Source organism: Leptidea sinapis, chromosome 1, assembly GCF_905404315.1.
Source record: "Leptidea sinapis chromosome 1, ilLepSina1.1, whole genome shotgun sequence".
NCBI lineage: Eukaryota > Metazoa > Arthropoda > Insecta > Lepidoptera > Pieridae > Leptidea > Leptidea sinapis.
This window is the reverse complement of record NC_066265.1, coordinates 23,558,340-23,575,072: the sequence shown is the minus strand read 5'-3', so window position 1 is coordinate 23,575,072 and position 16,733 is coordinate 23,558,340. Positions and strand designations below refer to the sequence as shown.

At 34.1% G+C, this 16,733-nt stretch overlaps 1 protein-coding gene across 3 annotated transcripts in view; it reads right to left on the bottom strand.

Annotated features, from left to right (window-relative positions):
- The window catches only part of LOC126973092 (glutamate receptor-interacting protein 1), a 358,500-nt gene that overhangs the window by 25,085 nt on the left and 316,682 nt on the right, over positions 1-16,733 (bottom strand). For all 3 annotated transcript variants that reach the window (XM_050820346.1, XM_050820262.1, XM_050820406.1), the window contains 4 exons: positions 9,764-10,056; positions 6,992-7,167; positions 4,392-4,484; positions 1,416-1,572 (listed from right to left, as the gene is read on the bottom strand). In XM_050820346.1, coding sequence (XP_050676303.1) covers positions 1,416-1,572; positions 4,392-4,484; positions 6,992-7,167; positions 9,764-10,056 — 719 coding nt within the window. The remainder of the gene's footprint in view (positions 1-1,415; positions 1,573-4,391; positions 4,485-6,991; positions 7,168-9,763; positions 10,057-16,733) is intronic.

Genomic DNA, 16,733 nt, shown 5'->3' with positions numbered 1-16,733 from the left:
CCAGTATCAATGAATTCATCGGCAGGGCATTTGCCGCTCTTAATATACCAGCTGTTTTAGAGCCAAATGGTATTTATTACTCGCTGCGATGGCAAGCGTCCTGGTGGCTGGGCACGGGGAAGGGCGCTGGTGTGGGACGCTACTTGCGTCGACACTCTGGCTCCTTCTCATGTTCAAGTTACATCAGTTGGTGCTGGGGCTGCTGCTTCGACGTGACGGTCTCAGTGAGTCTTACATCTTTGTGCCGTTTGTGTCGAGACAATTGGCCCTTGGGGCCCAGAGGCGCAGAGAATATACAAAGTACTATCTTCTGGCCTCAATAGGGCTACTGGCAAACCAAGCGCTGGCAGCTATTTCGGTCAAAGGATCAGCCTAGCTATCCAACATAGAAATGCTGCTAGTATTCTTGGTACGCCTCCCCGTAACGATTGTTTTAATTTAATGTAATTATAGTATTGTAAATATAGTTATAAGATTTGTTTTGTTTGAATATACATACAATTGCTGTATTAACTCAAATTATATGTCCTGAGGCTAGCAATGCTGTGCATTGTCGATGTATCCTCTAAGGATTACTCACTATTATAGTTTTAGGGACTTGATCAAAAATAGAATGGCCTCTATAAATCGGATTCTTTAACCGTAAAGATGATGCTAGGATTAGTTATAGGAAAATTTATAAGAGTAATTTATACACAGTTATACTATATGTTTTTAATGTTATTTACTTTATGAATACAAACGAAAAAATAATTATATTTCGTAATATTAACCTCGCCTGTGTTAATTAGGGAGGCTGTTTTTTGTCGTATGTATTAAATTTTGTTTCAAATTACATCACTATTCCTCATTAATCTAGCTATCATACAAGTGATTCTTTTATTTATTATGTCGAGCCACGAGCGAGTATGAAGATGTTTTCGGTACTCGTCTTGGCACGGGTGTAATTGGCGTGCGGTGCAAGTGCGGTCGAGATCTGGCGCCGGGCGAGCGCCGAGCGGGCAGTCAGGAAAGAGCTCCCGAGCGGGGCGGTTGAGTCGCATGCGCTTGCCGGAAATGCCACGTTAATTATTACATAGTCATAAGTCTTTGTGAAGTGTAACTATCATTAAGATTTTAACGATTATAAGACTGTGTTTTACTTGCTGTCGTGTTAAGTGCCTAAAGTAATGGAGAACTACGAAGATCCAAACCATATCACTGGCATGCCACCGTCATATATTTATTTATATTTATCTACCGAAGATACTCAAGAAACGTTAAAAATACCACAAACGTGGCAAATATATTTTTAGTTCATTTCATCAGTTGAAGAGTTTTTGTATGTACTCCAAGTCGTAAAATTCACAAAACGACAATAGTGCTCCCGTTAATATAAATATTACAACTAGAAAACAAAGGAACAATAGTCATACCGATATGAGGGCGACTGGGGCGCAATATGTGATATAACGAGACTGGAATTGTCCTCGTGAACAAGCAACCCACTGCTATGGCCCGGAGGCACTTCCAGTTGAATGTTCAGGGACTCGGTTCTACACACACCCATACTCATATAGTTCTGTTGGTTATCTGCAATATAAAAACATATTGAATTAAACTGAAAATTTAGGGCTACTCATGCATTTTTTTACTTTATATCTAATTAAACTATTTAAAATAAAAGGATTAAAATCACTTAGTAAATAAACTTCCAAAACAATCACATTCGAAAATGCCTACCTCAGACCTTAGATTTATTAAATTATTAATTAATAATGGGCGGTCGCGCCATTACCAATCTGTAGCACCATTAAGAAAACTATATATTGCTCAGTTATCAAGCTCCTTAAAAGTGAATAAATTTGGCAAATCATAAAAAGGTTCAAATTTTTATGCAATTTACTTCATATAGCTATGAATTATTGTAAATTATTATAAGTAAAACATTATAATAATATAAACAAAATACTCTCTTTCACACAAATTTTATAGTCCCAAACCATGTAATATGGGTGCCAGATATAATATATAATTTTGTCGCGTAGCAACGCTTCGACGTATATGAAGAAGATAGAAGAGACTTAGTGTTCGGTGCGGTGTGACGCGTTGAAGGTACCGCTCGCGCCGCCCACAAGAGGAACAGCGGCAAACCGGCGAAGTGCAAGTTCAGAAAAAGTGAACGCAAATAAAGACTCGTTCCTATAAGCGGAGTATTATTTCCAATCCCTGACCCACTCTTGTGTCAATATAACATAACTACTTTATAATGCTACACATATAAACATCCATGACTGAGAAACAAAATACTGGAATTCGAATCCTAACTACTTAATATTATTAGGCTTTTTGATTAGGTACATTATGTTTTGAATAATTTACTGACCGATATACTTTTTAATACCGTTGCGTATTAAGAAAATATCCTGTAACTGACAATAAAGCAATAAATACAAAGTAAACACAAGCGATTCATGAGCGGATATTTGTACCGAATTCTGTACCTCCGCTTAAAAGATCAACAAACAAAATTCTTTAGCAAATATATTTAAACGAAATACGCTTTAAAAAAACGCTTTAATTGTTCGCAAAATTACACAGTTTTATTTGTTTATCTTTGTAATAAATTTTATCAGGTCCCGGTTTTCCTTATTTTTATTATGATTTATATACACAGATACAGTTTACGCTGGAGCTTGCGAGGTAAATTATTTTCTGTTACCTTAGCGCATACTAAGCGTGGCGGACTTTTTGGCTTAACAAAACAAGTTATAAATCATTTTCATAAGTCAAGACTTTTAATACAGTATAATTACTTATAATAGAGACTTTAATATTTAATTTTATTATACGGGACTTTCGAATATACGTAGAAAAGAAAACGTTTATTAAAAATTTGCTTAGCAATCTGATTGAATAAAAATTAATTGGTTTAAAAGTTAGTTTTAACTTCTATTAAATAAGACATTATAATTCAAATATTATTAAAATTACAAAATATTTTCAGAGATACTTCATCACCTTTATTTATTTAATGACCATTGATATTATTAGAACCTAGAATAAGGATTGGTCTCCGCTGCGCTCTTATTACGCCTAAAAGGTCGTACTCGAGCCATTCTCGAACAATGTGTGACGTTGACGTGCCAATAATTGCTGATAATTGAAACTAAAATGCCAGGTTGCGTAGTAAAACTTTGTAAAAAGAATACTACAAGAAATAAAGAAGACACTGGAATGACATATCATCAGTATTAATTTTGTATTTTATTAATTTCAATGTAAAATAGCACGAAGCGTATGTTACATAATTTGAAAGATGCCATTGAGTTTCAAGATGTCACGCACACAAGCATCTAATAGTTAAGCCGCAATAAAGAAGCTATTGTGCTGGGGTAGTGAGGTATCTAGTTGTAGCGCAGTGGAGACCAACCCTTAGTTTAAGTTTAACACATTGTTGAATTTCCTTTCATTATTTGTCTCTTCTTTAGTTTGATGCCGATTGTTTGCCATTTGGTCACATAAAAATTTGACATAGTTTGGCACACTACCTTTATTTTTATGAATATTTTTGTTTACGTGGATGATGTTCATATAGTTTGTGTTTTACCTGTTATTTTAGGAGTTTTGATTTATTTTGGTTATATATTATTATTATTATTAACTCGTTTGTCGAAAAGTGGGTCTTAGGCTACCTAGCATTGTCATAGCTAACAAACGTTCTTCACGATATTTCAGTGTCTCACAAAAACGTGAAATAGGGGATCTATGTTGATTATGGCACCCGGAACCGTTCGTAGGCCTATCCATAGCTACTTAAAATAATTACTATTTATTGTATGACAATAAAAAGTAACGAAAAATGTATAGTTTACCTGATTAAATGACACTAAAAAATAATGATAAACAAAAACTAGGTTTAAAAAAACCGACATCAAAAAGTGAAAGTCGGTGCCAAGCCAAATGTAATAGCAGGTACCTACACTCGCCACGCGTGACTTTGAGCTTTCGTATAGCTCGTCCAGAACCAAAGAACTCAAGCGGGCAAGCACCGACTTAAACGCTATCAATAGGTAGCACATAGAAATATTAGTATTTTATTAATATTAGGAGTATAATATTTGCATAAGAGGTGTATTAAATTAAATCATTATTAAATTATTTTATACCTTTGAGTTTATGAAGTCGGTTTTTTTAAAGGTATTTTTTTTATCCAGTAAATTCCTATAAAGGATGTTACATAGAATTCAAACAATGTATTCAACCAACCAAGGTGAGCGGGCGCTCACAACATATTGTCAGATAATACAATATGGTTAGCAATTTCTAATGGCTACTTTTGTTGTTCGGTTCCTAATTTGGTATTGGAAGCATTCAACCTTTTTTAGGCATTAGTATAATCGAGAACATACCATAATCATCCGGCATCCCAAGTTTCGGCATTGAACTTTGTCTAAATCTTTGACGGTATTTCTTGCTATTCAAAGTACCGGAAATGGAGTTTTCTAAAAATTAAACATAATAAGTTATTCGTAGTACACAAAAACATACTAGATATTAATGTAGATAAGATACTATATATTTACACGAGTAGGTATAGGAAGATACTTCTCCAAAAGAATTCATTTGTATTTGTAAATTTGAATTAATTAATAATTTTATAAAGTATGTAATAAAACATGAAAAACAAAATTAAATTAAAATGAAAACCTAGGAGAAAAAATAGAAGTGATAATTTATATCACTTAATTTTTTTTTTAAATTTTTGAAATACTGAGTCTACAAATAGAGAATTTCACATTGGCTACATAACAAATTAGTTTGTAAAGTGCTACAACATACATGAATAGTGTTTAAAGTGATAAAATTTAATTATTATTTTTTATCTTCAAGGGACTCCAGGCGTTGTATTAAGCCTACAATATATTAGCTAGTGAATTACTCATTAAATAATATTTCTGTCTGTACACAAAACCAGATTAATCTAAATAGCAATTCCACAGCAATTATGAACCAGTAAGCTAACTTATTTAATGGATGCCGATAATAACACAATCGTAGTGGTCATGTTCTGAACATAACATATTGCTAGTTCCCCAAGTTTCATGCCCTTGGGGTTTCAGTAGAATAGAACACGAGTTAATAATCCACAGAGGAAATAGTTTGCAATGCGATGGACTCAAATGCGGCGATATAAACTTTATTTGGTTATCTGCGACGGGTGGCTGTGGGAATCACATAATGGTGGCAGAAATTTGAGAGTGCTCAGGATTCGTTTTTTTGAATTTAGAAAACCAAAAACATTATTTCATGAAACATTAAAATCAGTCCACACGTTTCCACAAAATACGTACCTGAGTGCAGAAAAATGTTACGACCAAATTAACGCATTTTCGAAGTGAAAATTTCTTAACGCGACTCCAGTCGACTAAGGAAGCGCGATGAGTCAGAGGAAAATTTATTAGAAAAATTTATACAAATTTCTTTAATAGTTATTCTTACATCAGATTACTAATAATAAGATATAAATTGTAATTGTGATTTGTGTCATAATGACAAATAGTCACCTAACTCAGACACTAGACCGAGTTACGAGGGAGTACCTGCACCGTCAGCAGTCGCACCGATTCGTTCCATTGCAAATCCGTACTCGTATTTAGACGTACACAATATCTGCTGTGAGCTTTTGGTATTATTGTACCAGAATACGCTTATTCTATTTTGTGAAATTAATTATCAAATTTGTATCTACTTTTTATCTATTTAAATAAAATGATAGAGGTTTTCATTTTCTGGCGTACAAATAAAATACTGGATAGATTTTAATTAAGTCTTCTAAGTTTTAAACAAGGGCCAACCCTTATCAAAAAAAATATGCGCGGTATTTCCATTTAATATAAAGTTATTAAAGTTTTAGGTAAAAGGCTCCTTCTAGTGCTAGTTTAGTCTGTGTTTACGAAGACAACGTTGCGGGTTTCAGCTAGGTTTAAATATACCTACCACCTGTGCTGCAAATGGTTGAGCATCAACACGTTAGCAAGTTTTCGTGACGACTTTTGCATATTTTCAGTGACTCATTCACCTAAAGGAAAGGTTTAATATAGTCCGTACATTGAACCTTTATTCCAGCCAGCGATCGGGTGATTAGTAAAATTACCTTTGCTGCAGTATTCAGTGGAACAATATCGTCCGACATTGTACGAGTGAGGGTTCTCCAATAAATTTACATAATACCTACAAAGGGTGCCTGAAGAACGCTGGCTTTAAATTGTGATGTTTTATTTATCGACTGCGATTTCATTTAAATATTTCTTAATAGACATGTTGTAGTACATTTCCTATTCATGTTTGGAATTAGCACAATTATAGTTAACTGCAATGAGACGCTTTATAATTGCACTGCTTTACTACTTAATGACAAGTTGCCATTGTAGATGTAACATTTTTTCACTAAATCAAATAAAAATGGCGACTTAATATGCACACACACTTAATATGTGCATGCAGTTGCACCACAATTTTTTATTCTCTTTGTTGTAATTTTTTGGTATGGCAAACTATAGTGCAGATAGTTCCTGTAGAAAAAGAGAGATACCTGTAGATAACAGACGCATTGGTACCTGATTGGCTAATCTCATGCCAATTAATTAATCGCGCCGGTTAATAACCAATTGTCACCGAGCACCCGCACAGTCGAAAACATATTCATTATTAATTCATCAGTGGTCAACGGCGTATTCCCATCACATCAAAGTACTCGGTGTAACGCTATTCATTCACAAAACGCCGAGCGAACACAGTAACACACACCTTAGCTCCAGGAGTTCCTAGAGCATTAGCGGGCCTCCAGCTGTAGACAATCTCTTCCTCGAAAACTCAGGTATGTCTGTCTATTTTTCGCCATACTAATTTTCACTTTTAATATCATATATTTTCCTACGCACGCGCACCCGCATATACAATGTACATAATATATTTTGAAACAATATAATAATAATTTCCACCCCTTTACCTCTTGGAAATCTTCCTCCATGTGATAAAATATGCCTCGGTGCGACGTGCAGCCTTGTAAATCCCGGTTCACAGTTTTCTAAATAACACATTACTTCTTCAGCTGTATAGTTATTACCATCTATAACGTGATCATCGAATGCAAGAAGCTGATCCCCGGGATGAAGTGCACCACATCTGCAAATATAAAAGCAAAATTTCTGTTAAGTTTAGATTCCTTGACAATTCTTTAGCTCTTTTTAAGCTTTCTGAAGCTCTTAGAGAGGAGGAACAGCGCAAGAAACTCTCTCGGTGAATGCTGGAGTTTTTTTCGATCTTTATAAAATATACAATTGTACTGTGTCATGGCTGCAGCACTAAAACATTATCCAAGATACAATCATACAGTCCACAACGAACAAATTGAAATCCGATCGAAGAAAGAAAATAAAAGTTTAGGTTCGATTTAAGATTATTATAATTTGAACTAATGAGATATTTAGTATTTATTGTGGTGAAAATTGCATGGAAAGGAGAATAAACACAGTGTGGCTTCTTAGACGGAAGTTGAATTTCTTATTATTCAATCCTAGCTATGCTTTTTGCGTTGTTTAGCGAGCTATCTATATTAATATATAATGTACTGAATTTATGTCGTAGGTATATTGTCAAAGCCGTGATATTAGAATTTCACTAGTGATATTATAATAAAACCGTAGATTGTCAACCGAATTCATACAATTTAACCGCCTGGTTTTAGTGACATTGTTATATCACGGGTACACTATAGTCATCTATATATAAATGAATTGCTGTTCGAATACATAACTTCTATGAGAGAATTTATTGACGCACGTTTTGACAGTTCTGCTGTGAAACAATTTCAAGTAATTTTTGATGTTATGATATATTGTTGACAAATTCATATAAAAACATTATTTTATTTTTTATAAGCAGAACAACGTCTGTCGGGTCAGCTAGTATTATAATAAATCTAGGTATATTACAAATGAAGTTAGCAGTGTGGGACGTCGAGCGTTCTGATTGGTCATATTTTTTATACGTAATTTGCAAAACAATACTTGCCCGTTTGTTATACTTTCCGTTCTTTAAAAAAAAGTTCCAGTGCTGGTATGAGAAAAAGTTTTTAGTGAAACCCGCGACTGTGGAATGTTAGACATCAGCGTGATGCGGATGGAATTTCTCATTTAACTAAAATTTTCAGCTTAGCTTCGCGTAAATCATTCAATTAGGAATTTTTGGTCAATATCGAAGTAGGACTAACCTAATTCGGAAGGCCAAGCTAAGCGTCAATATTTTTTTCAAATTTTGGAGATTAATGGCGTGCATTAACGTCTTTGTCTTTAGTTGAATTTTCAAGCAATTGAATGCTGTAATTGCTTTTAAACACGAAACGATTGCCAACGAGACAGTCCTTTAACAAAATTAAAGCAATAAATTAAAGAGTGTCGACTTTGGTACAACAATCGCAATACCCCTTGTCAATACACCCGCAGATGTCGAATAGAAATTCATAGACGAGAACGTACGTGATTTAGATGTAGCAGTGATTGATTGCAAGCAGATTCAACTTCTTTTATCTGAATAGATTGTACAAATTAATATTGTTCCATGGTTAACAAACAATATAAATTATGTTTCTTCATTGGAATGAATACAGCCTTATTCAGCCTAGCAAAACTCTGCAGACATTGACGGCTATAATCTTGCAGAAAAAGGAGATAACAGAAATCTACTACGATTGAAGCAACTTATTGCTTTCAGACTTAGCTGGATATTGATACTGTAGTTACAACTATTTCAAACTTATTTTAAATCACTGCACGTTTTATACAAAACTAAATTTCAATTTTTACTTGGCAGTCGTGCCTCTTATTACGTAGTATTTACATCCTCTTTGGGTTTACCATCAACCTAGTATATAACAACCCTTGTTTTTAAATGTAAATAGAGAATCGATTTTTCCAAATTGAATCCAAAAAATCTCCTGAATTGAGGTCCAGCGATTTTACTAAGCATTTCTCCAAATTCAATTGAAAATTATCTCACAGTTCTAATATTTTTTTAAACATCATAAACAACGTTCCTCGCATAGAAAATTTTGTGCTGCAATATCGCATAGTTTAAGTCCTAACAAATGAAATTGGTATATTATATGATAACTGGGAATTACGTAACTGAATTAAATAATTTCGATGGTTTTTCATGGCAGTTAGTTTTTACTATTTCGCCAAATGCAATGCTATAACCAAAAAAATGAAAGCACTAAAACTAAACATTGATTTATTTTTAACTTTTTGCTTTACGTCCTGTTTGATTTCTACCTATTTCTGTAACACTGGTGCCACCACGAATTTTGGTTCGTGAATCGTTGTTCGTAAAGAGCATGATATTTAACCTCAAGCCTTCTACAAACGATATCAAGGTAATCCCAATTGGGTGGGAGGCTCCTTTGCACAGGATGCCGGCTAGATTATGGTTACCACAACGGCGCCTATTTCTGCCGTGAAGCAGTAATGTGTAAACATAATTATGTTTCGGTCTGAAGGGTGCCGTAGCTAGTGAAATAACTGGGCAAATGAGACGAGCGCAACTGTAGTGCCGTTTAGAATTTTTGGGATTTTCAAGAATCCTGATCAGCATTGCATTGCAATGGACAGGGCGTATTAATTACCAGCGGCTGAACTACCTGCTCGTCTCGCCCCTTGCTTTCGTAAAAAAAATATATTGTTACAAAGTTTACCTCTCTATCATTATATCAGTTAGTATTTACCTGTCGCTTATACTTGCTGGCAGTATACTGTCTATATATATGGCGTTGCATGTTCCCACTCGTTGATATGTATCTGAGCCAGAACTGTACACGTCATCAGTAAACCGTTGATTGCTCAAAAATAGGCCCAGATCCTCGTTGCAGGGCCGCTCGATTTCTATGAGAAGGGGCCCCGTCGCTAATTTCACCGATTCCATTATCGATACATCGTATTCTATTGTGAGACTGGTGACTTGTGGGCAGTTTTGAAGAATCTGATGGACTTCCGAGAGCGTTTTGTTCGTTAGAGAAATCTGCAAAATTAAAACAAATTAGCACATTTTTTTGGAGCTGATATTTTATTAAAAGGCATAAATGGCATTTATTTTCTCCAAATTGATTCCTTTAGAATTCTTTTTGATGTCAGTTCTACTATACTAGACAATACTACCGCGTCAGAAACAAATGGCGCTCTGAGAGAAGCGGCGCAAGAAACTCTCGCAGCATTTTTATGCGCTCTTTTTAATCAAATAAACAAAATTGTATTGTCATTTCTATTGCTATAAAATAATCATAATTTAGTCCCAGGCTGTCGGATCACTTAGATATTCTGCTCTGGAGTAGTAGGATTTACGACAGACATTTTTTATTTAGAATCGATCACTGGGTTAACGTTTCAAGTGCTGCTAGGGATAAATAACTAACTTAAGTTTTATCATATTCATAAGCTAATTTTAAACGAAGTTTGACGGACAATAGTATTAATATATAAAATTTTGTTACACAGTACACTAAAAAAGATAATTAACATTTGCAAATACATATACATAGTATTGATCTTTTCATCAATAAATATAATATAGTAGTAACGCTTCAGATTAGCCGTAAATGTAGTAAGAATCTACTAGGCTCCGTAAAATTGCCAAATCTTTTAAAGTGGATTGTGCTACATTTTATAATAAACTCCCAAATGAAATTAAAATATTACCTATTAAAAAATTTAAATGTGTCATAAAAAATAAATTAACATCTAAGGCCTATTATAATGTGAAAGATTATTTGAATGATAAAGATAGTTGGAATTAATGTTCTAAATTTTGTTAATGAATATTGTTATAGTCATTTGAATGCTATTGTAACTTTTTTACTTTATCCTGACTTGCACTAAGTAACTTATAAAGTTTTACAGTGAATAAAAATTTTTTTGAATTTGACATTGACTTTGAATGTAAGTACCTACTTGAGCTACAATAATAATAATTATTATTTATTTAAAGACTAAAAGTCACAGTAACAAAGATGCGGACAGAATAAAAACGTAACCAAAAATTCTATAACTGTTGACATTTTTCTTCTCAACGAAGTACAAGCTTTTCGATGTTCAGGAGATATAGATGGTTGGATTGGGAAACGATTACTGTATCCAGAGATAACGGCAAAGGTAACATAAATCAAGTCAGGTTTTCCGAGGAAATTGTTTCAAGATTAAGACTGCCCCTTTGGATACCGAACCGAGTGGAAGCTGTTTAATTTATTTAGTCACAAGCCGTTTCGAATAATAAAAATTCGAAGAAGGAAAATAAGAATTCTCTTCTAACGTAATAAAGAAATGGGGAAGCAATTATACTGTAAAACGAATTAAAATGTAAGATAATGAACGAATTTCAGCAACAGATATTTTCATTTATGTCAGCCATCAACGCTTGTTAGTATATGGTTGTTGGCTGTTTATGGTAAGATCGTCGGAATGAGGATAAAAAACAGAAACTGAAACACGAAAAAATCACTTTTATTTATAACTATGGTTCATCATCCCAAGAAAATAAAATAAAAATCAAACATGTGGAACATATTCAAAAAAAGGAACAAAACACTAGATTTAAAAATAGCGCAATGACGCCAGTGGAAATGGAAACTGTATCTTTTGATACAGTTTTCTTGAGATAAGGAAGCAATTTATTGCTTCCTTTGTGTATCGCAAAAGTTATAATAATGATAATAATAATACAATTACAATTAAAGTTCTGGAAAACCGCCGTGCCAAGCTCTACTGGAACCGTTCTGTCATCACGGACACTACTATCATTGCTAATAAGACTGATTTTGTGTTGGTAGATCGGTTAGAGCGTCGGGCATATATTTTGATATCACCGTTCCGTGTGATGATAACCTCGTGAAAGTTGAGATAGACAAATTGTCGAAGTACCTAGACCTAGCACACGAGGTTACTGATATTTGGGATGTTGAATCAACAATAATTGTTCCGACAGTCGTTTCCGTAACCGGTCTTATAGCAAAGAACCTCGACCATTATCACAACAGACTCTCACTAAATAACTGGATAAAGAAGGTAGCTATTTTGGGAACGACACGCATCGTGCGGAAGTACGTCTGTTTGTCATCCTAACCTCCGGCGGAATTGTCGTGAACCTACGCCGGTTGGACTCAATTTTTTATATTCATAACATTGTTTTTTATAAATATGTTGTATATAAATGTTGGAAATAAGAAGACAATTGACATTAAGGAGTGTGATAGAATCTATGCTTAAATAACACTAAAATAAATATGTATAAATTTTAAGTATTGATTCAGTGAGGTTTCAGTGCTCCAGATAATAGGAGAGCCCAAGCGGGGATTTCGGGATTTACTAAAGTGCGGCAGATTAATATACAGGGCGATACCTTGTACCCGGTTAAGTACCTCCACCAAACAAGAGGCCCATATATAAGGCCGTCCGTGAAGGATATAGGATCAGATTAGAAAAAAAAAATTACCATCAGAAATTCTCGAGCGCGTCCGATTAAGGTAGGGTGAGTTAATTACATCCTAAAAAGTGTATATTCCACTAATCTGACAATTTGAGAGTGACGTGAAGAAAGGGGAGGGCGGCAAAGTTGTAAAAAAAACGTCATCTCGACATTCTCGAGCGTAGCTATATTTTTTTTTTATTTTGAAGGAAATAATTTAAGACTAATGAAAAATATATAATCTGACGATTTCCGCAAGCCGAAATAGCAAAAATTCGTCGATAAAGTAAAATGCGTGCAGCTGCGTGATGCCTACATTTCCTTCTCCGCGTTTCTATTCCTCTCTCACTCTTTCTCTATCTATTACTCTCTCACTTATGAGAATTAAAGTTTATAAATATTTAATATGAGTGATATTAATTTAAAATTTGTATGTTGTGGTAAAAGTAGCTTAACAAAAACAATTAAATTTACCGAAGAAACATTAAAAAAATGTGTAAATATTTTGGAATATCGTCGGACCAAGCCGGTTATCCGAAAGTCTCGAGGAACATATTATAATAACCTCGAATTGTCGATGGAATCATCATTAAATGATTTACATCACGCACAGTGCTATAAATATTTTTTTTTGAAAGATTTTTTTTTTGGAATAACTTTCAAACGGCTTTATCGATCAACTTCAAAAACTAATCCGCCTTTGAGCTTGAAAAATCACGTCGATCGCCACCAAGCTGGTCAATCGGTTGATTCGTTCGAGAGATATCGTGAACGAAAGAAACCCGAAAAAGTGTATTTTCGGGATTACTCCGAAATTTTTGGCTCGATCAATTATAACTAAAACATTACATGAGGATGATAAAACTGAATGCCGCAAACCGCGTGAAAATTGCTTGATCCATTCAAAAGATATTGCGGTTTGAAAATTCCAAAAATAGTGTTCTATGAAACTTCTATCAGACTTTCGAGATGGGAGAGCTCAAATGCATAAAAATATTATTTCTTTTAACTTAGCGAGCTAAAATATAATTTATAATTTGAGCTCAAAAATGTCATAAGTACAATTTTAAGCGCCCAGGAATGGAATTAGCGGGAAGTTGCGGGAAGGGTGAACCGTTTTTCTAATTTTTTTTTGTCAGATCAGGCGAATCCCTCTAAATAATCGTCAGATTATGAGACAGTACGTTTAGAACATAAAGATAAACCATATAATATATCTTAATCTGACGGGCTTGAGTATTTCAAAATGGCGATTTTTTTTTGCACATTATGAAAATGGCCGCGTGTTTGCGTCCCACAGAAATCGTCAGATTAGTGAATGAGAGCTTTTTTTGGTCCACTTAACACTCCCTTAGAAAATCTGACGCGCTCTTTCGTGACGTGCTTTTTCATTTACAACCTTTACACACAACCACCCGCATCATGCAAACGATCAGATTAACATACGTACATTATTAAAAATACGTAGGGCATTGATGCTATCAATATCTGACGTGCTCGAAGATGTCCATGCAAGAGTTTTATTTACATATTTAAAAATCTATAGCCGCTTCCCCAACCAATGAAATCATATAACATTTTTTTCTTCTTATCATCTAAGCTTTGCAACCCAATAGGTCTCTACGACGCTCAAGTAAATCCCCATTTAGCATCGTGGGCTCCCCTACTAAGATGTCGGATAGGTCGCAGCGCGTCCGATTTGTATTTCCGCCATGAAGTAGTGATATGCAGAATTATTGTTTTTCAGTTTGAAGACTACCATAGCAAGTGATTACTGGGCTATTGAGATTTTACATCTTGTGTTCAATAAATAATCCTACATTACATCGTGATGGGCAGAACGTTATTTGTTCGTTTCGTGCCGTTGTCACAATGAAAAATCATTTGAGCTTTTGAACAGGTGTAATATTATTAACAGTGCCACTAACTTGTAATATACTTTATCTACCCATGCTTTAAATCCTCTATTAAAGATTCTGAAACAGTTAGCTTATTGCCAACATTAAAACACCCAATGTTCTAATAACCATTACATCATCCAAAAGAGTGTTGTAATGTTGTACTGAATTTCATAACAACACTCCTATGTTTTTTTTAATCCCTTCATGCGCAAAGAGTTTCAACAGACAGCCACATTCTTATTACTCGATGCGTGTTATCTGTATGATTTTCAAAAAAAGAACATTTTCGTTTACGCGCGTTCCACACTACTAGAACGTCACGCACCGTAAAAAAAAAGTAGGTTATTCGAATCCCCGCCATTTTTCTTCGATATTTTTATTGTTTTGTTTACAAAAAATGTGCGATTCATTTTAAACACTGCAAAAGAACATTAAATTCGAGTGAATTTTAATTATTGCACTATACTAAATGTAAATTACTACTAAAATAAATAATTTTTTCATTAATACTTAGTTTATTTGTTTATAATCAGTAATGAACGATATTAGGTTACTACTAGGACTGGTGTTTTAATGTTAGCAGTAAGCTAAATGTTCCATCTTTTAGAGGATTCATATTCTAGGTAGATAAAGTCTTGTATGCAACTGTTGATAATTAGGTATTAAAACACTCATGTGATACTATTATCACACTCGGCTTCGCCTCGTGTGATAAATCCACATTCGTGTTTTGATACCCCTTATTACACTTATACAATTACTTATACAAATACAACTTCGAGAGAAATCGAACTCGGACGGTTGGATCAGTTGGTAAGAGCGCTCGGACAGAACCCGAGCGGCGTGGGTGTAAATTTGTGGGTAAGTGAACACTTCAAAATAACAAACTGTTTACACTATTACTTCATCATCATCAGCCGGAAGACATCCGGTTGATTATCTTACTGACACCATAACATATTTAAAAATACTTTTTTATAAAACTTGTTATACAACGCAAGGTCTATCCAATCTGTTTGGTAGACTCGCATACCACCTAATGAAATGAAATTTGATAACATACAACAAAGAGTTTCGTGTCTAAAATATCACATCATGTTGTTCACAATAAAAATATAATATGCATATATATTTCATCTTATTTTTAAATGTTTTTATAGTAATTATATTTGCTAAATTTTTTTCCATATTTTCTAATTCTACCCGATACAAGTCAAAAAGATAAAGATTTTTTTTCATAAAATAGGGGCGAGACGAGCAGGACGTTCACCTGATCGTAATTAATACGCTCTACCTATTACAATGCAGTGCCGCTCAGGATTCTTGAAAAACTCATAATTCTGAGCTTCACTACAATTGTGCTCGTCACCCTGAGACATAAGATTTTAAGTCTCATTTACCCAGTAATTTCAATAGCTACGGCGCCCTTCAGATCGAAACACAGTAATGTTTACACATTACTGCTTCACGGCAGAAATAGGCGCTGTTATGGTACCCATAACCTAGCCGGCTTCCTGTGCAAAGGAGCCTTAATGTTTTTTTTTTTATGATAATAAGGGACGAGACGAGCAGGACGTTCAGCTGATGTTAATTGATACGCCATGCCCATTACAATGCAGTGCCGCTCAGGATTCTCAAAAAACCCAAAAATTCTGAGTGGCACTACAATTGCGCTCGTCACCTTGAGACATAAGATGTTAAGCCTCATTTGCCCAGTAATTTCACTAGCAATTATTTGCATATTGATTACAATTATTAATTTACGACATAGAATATTAATACGAATAAAATAGACACTCAAATTATATTGACGAGTAATGTTAGCTAAACGTTAATCAAGCTATTATATAGGATTTATTTATCCGGTTACTTTTTACTACGCGTTAATTTTTTCGTACCAAAGTACGAATATACTAAATAACAGGTAGCGCTTTCTTTTTTAGCATCTTTATGTACATAAAATAGAAGGATCTTAAAGATGAACACTATTCAATTAGCTCAAAAATCGTGGAAAATTCATTTAAAACTCTTTAAAGGTTTTTGAGACAACTGAAAATATATTTGTTTTGTTATCAAATGCGTTATTGTTTAAAATAGTTGCGAATGTAATTTAATTAACATTGAATAAAACAAAAAATAATAGCTCTTTTAATGGTATCATATAGATCAAAAACGGGATCCATCATATTACACCTTTGATCCATCAATCCGTTTGGGAATCTCCCTTACTGGTCTAATGAATTGAAATTTGATCTTTTTCGACAAAAAATTTCGATTTATTGCAGAAATACAGGGGTTCCGCATTTATTAAAATGTTGCGTAAAAGTTTTTATAGATGGC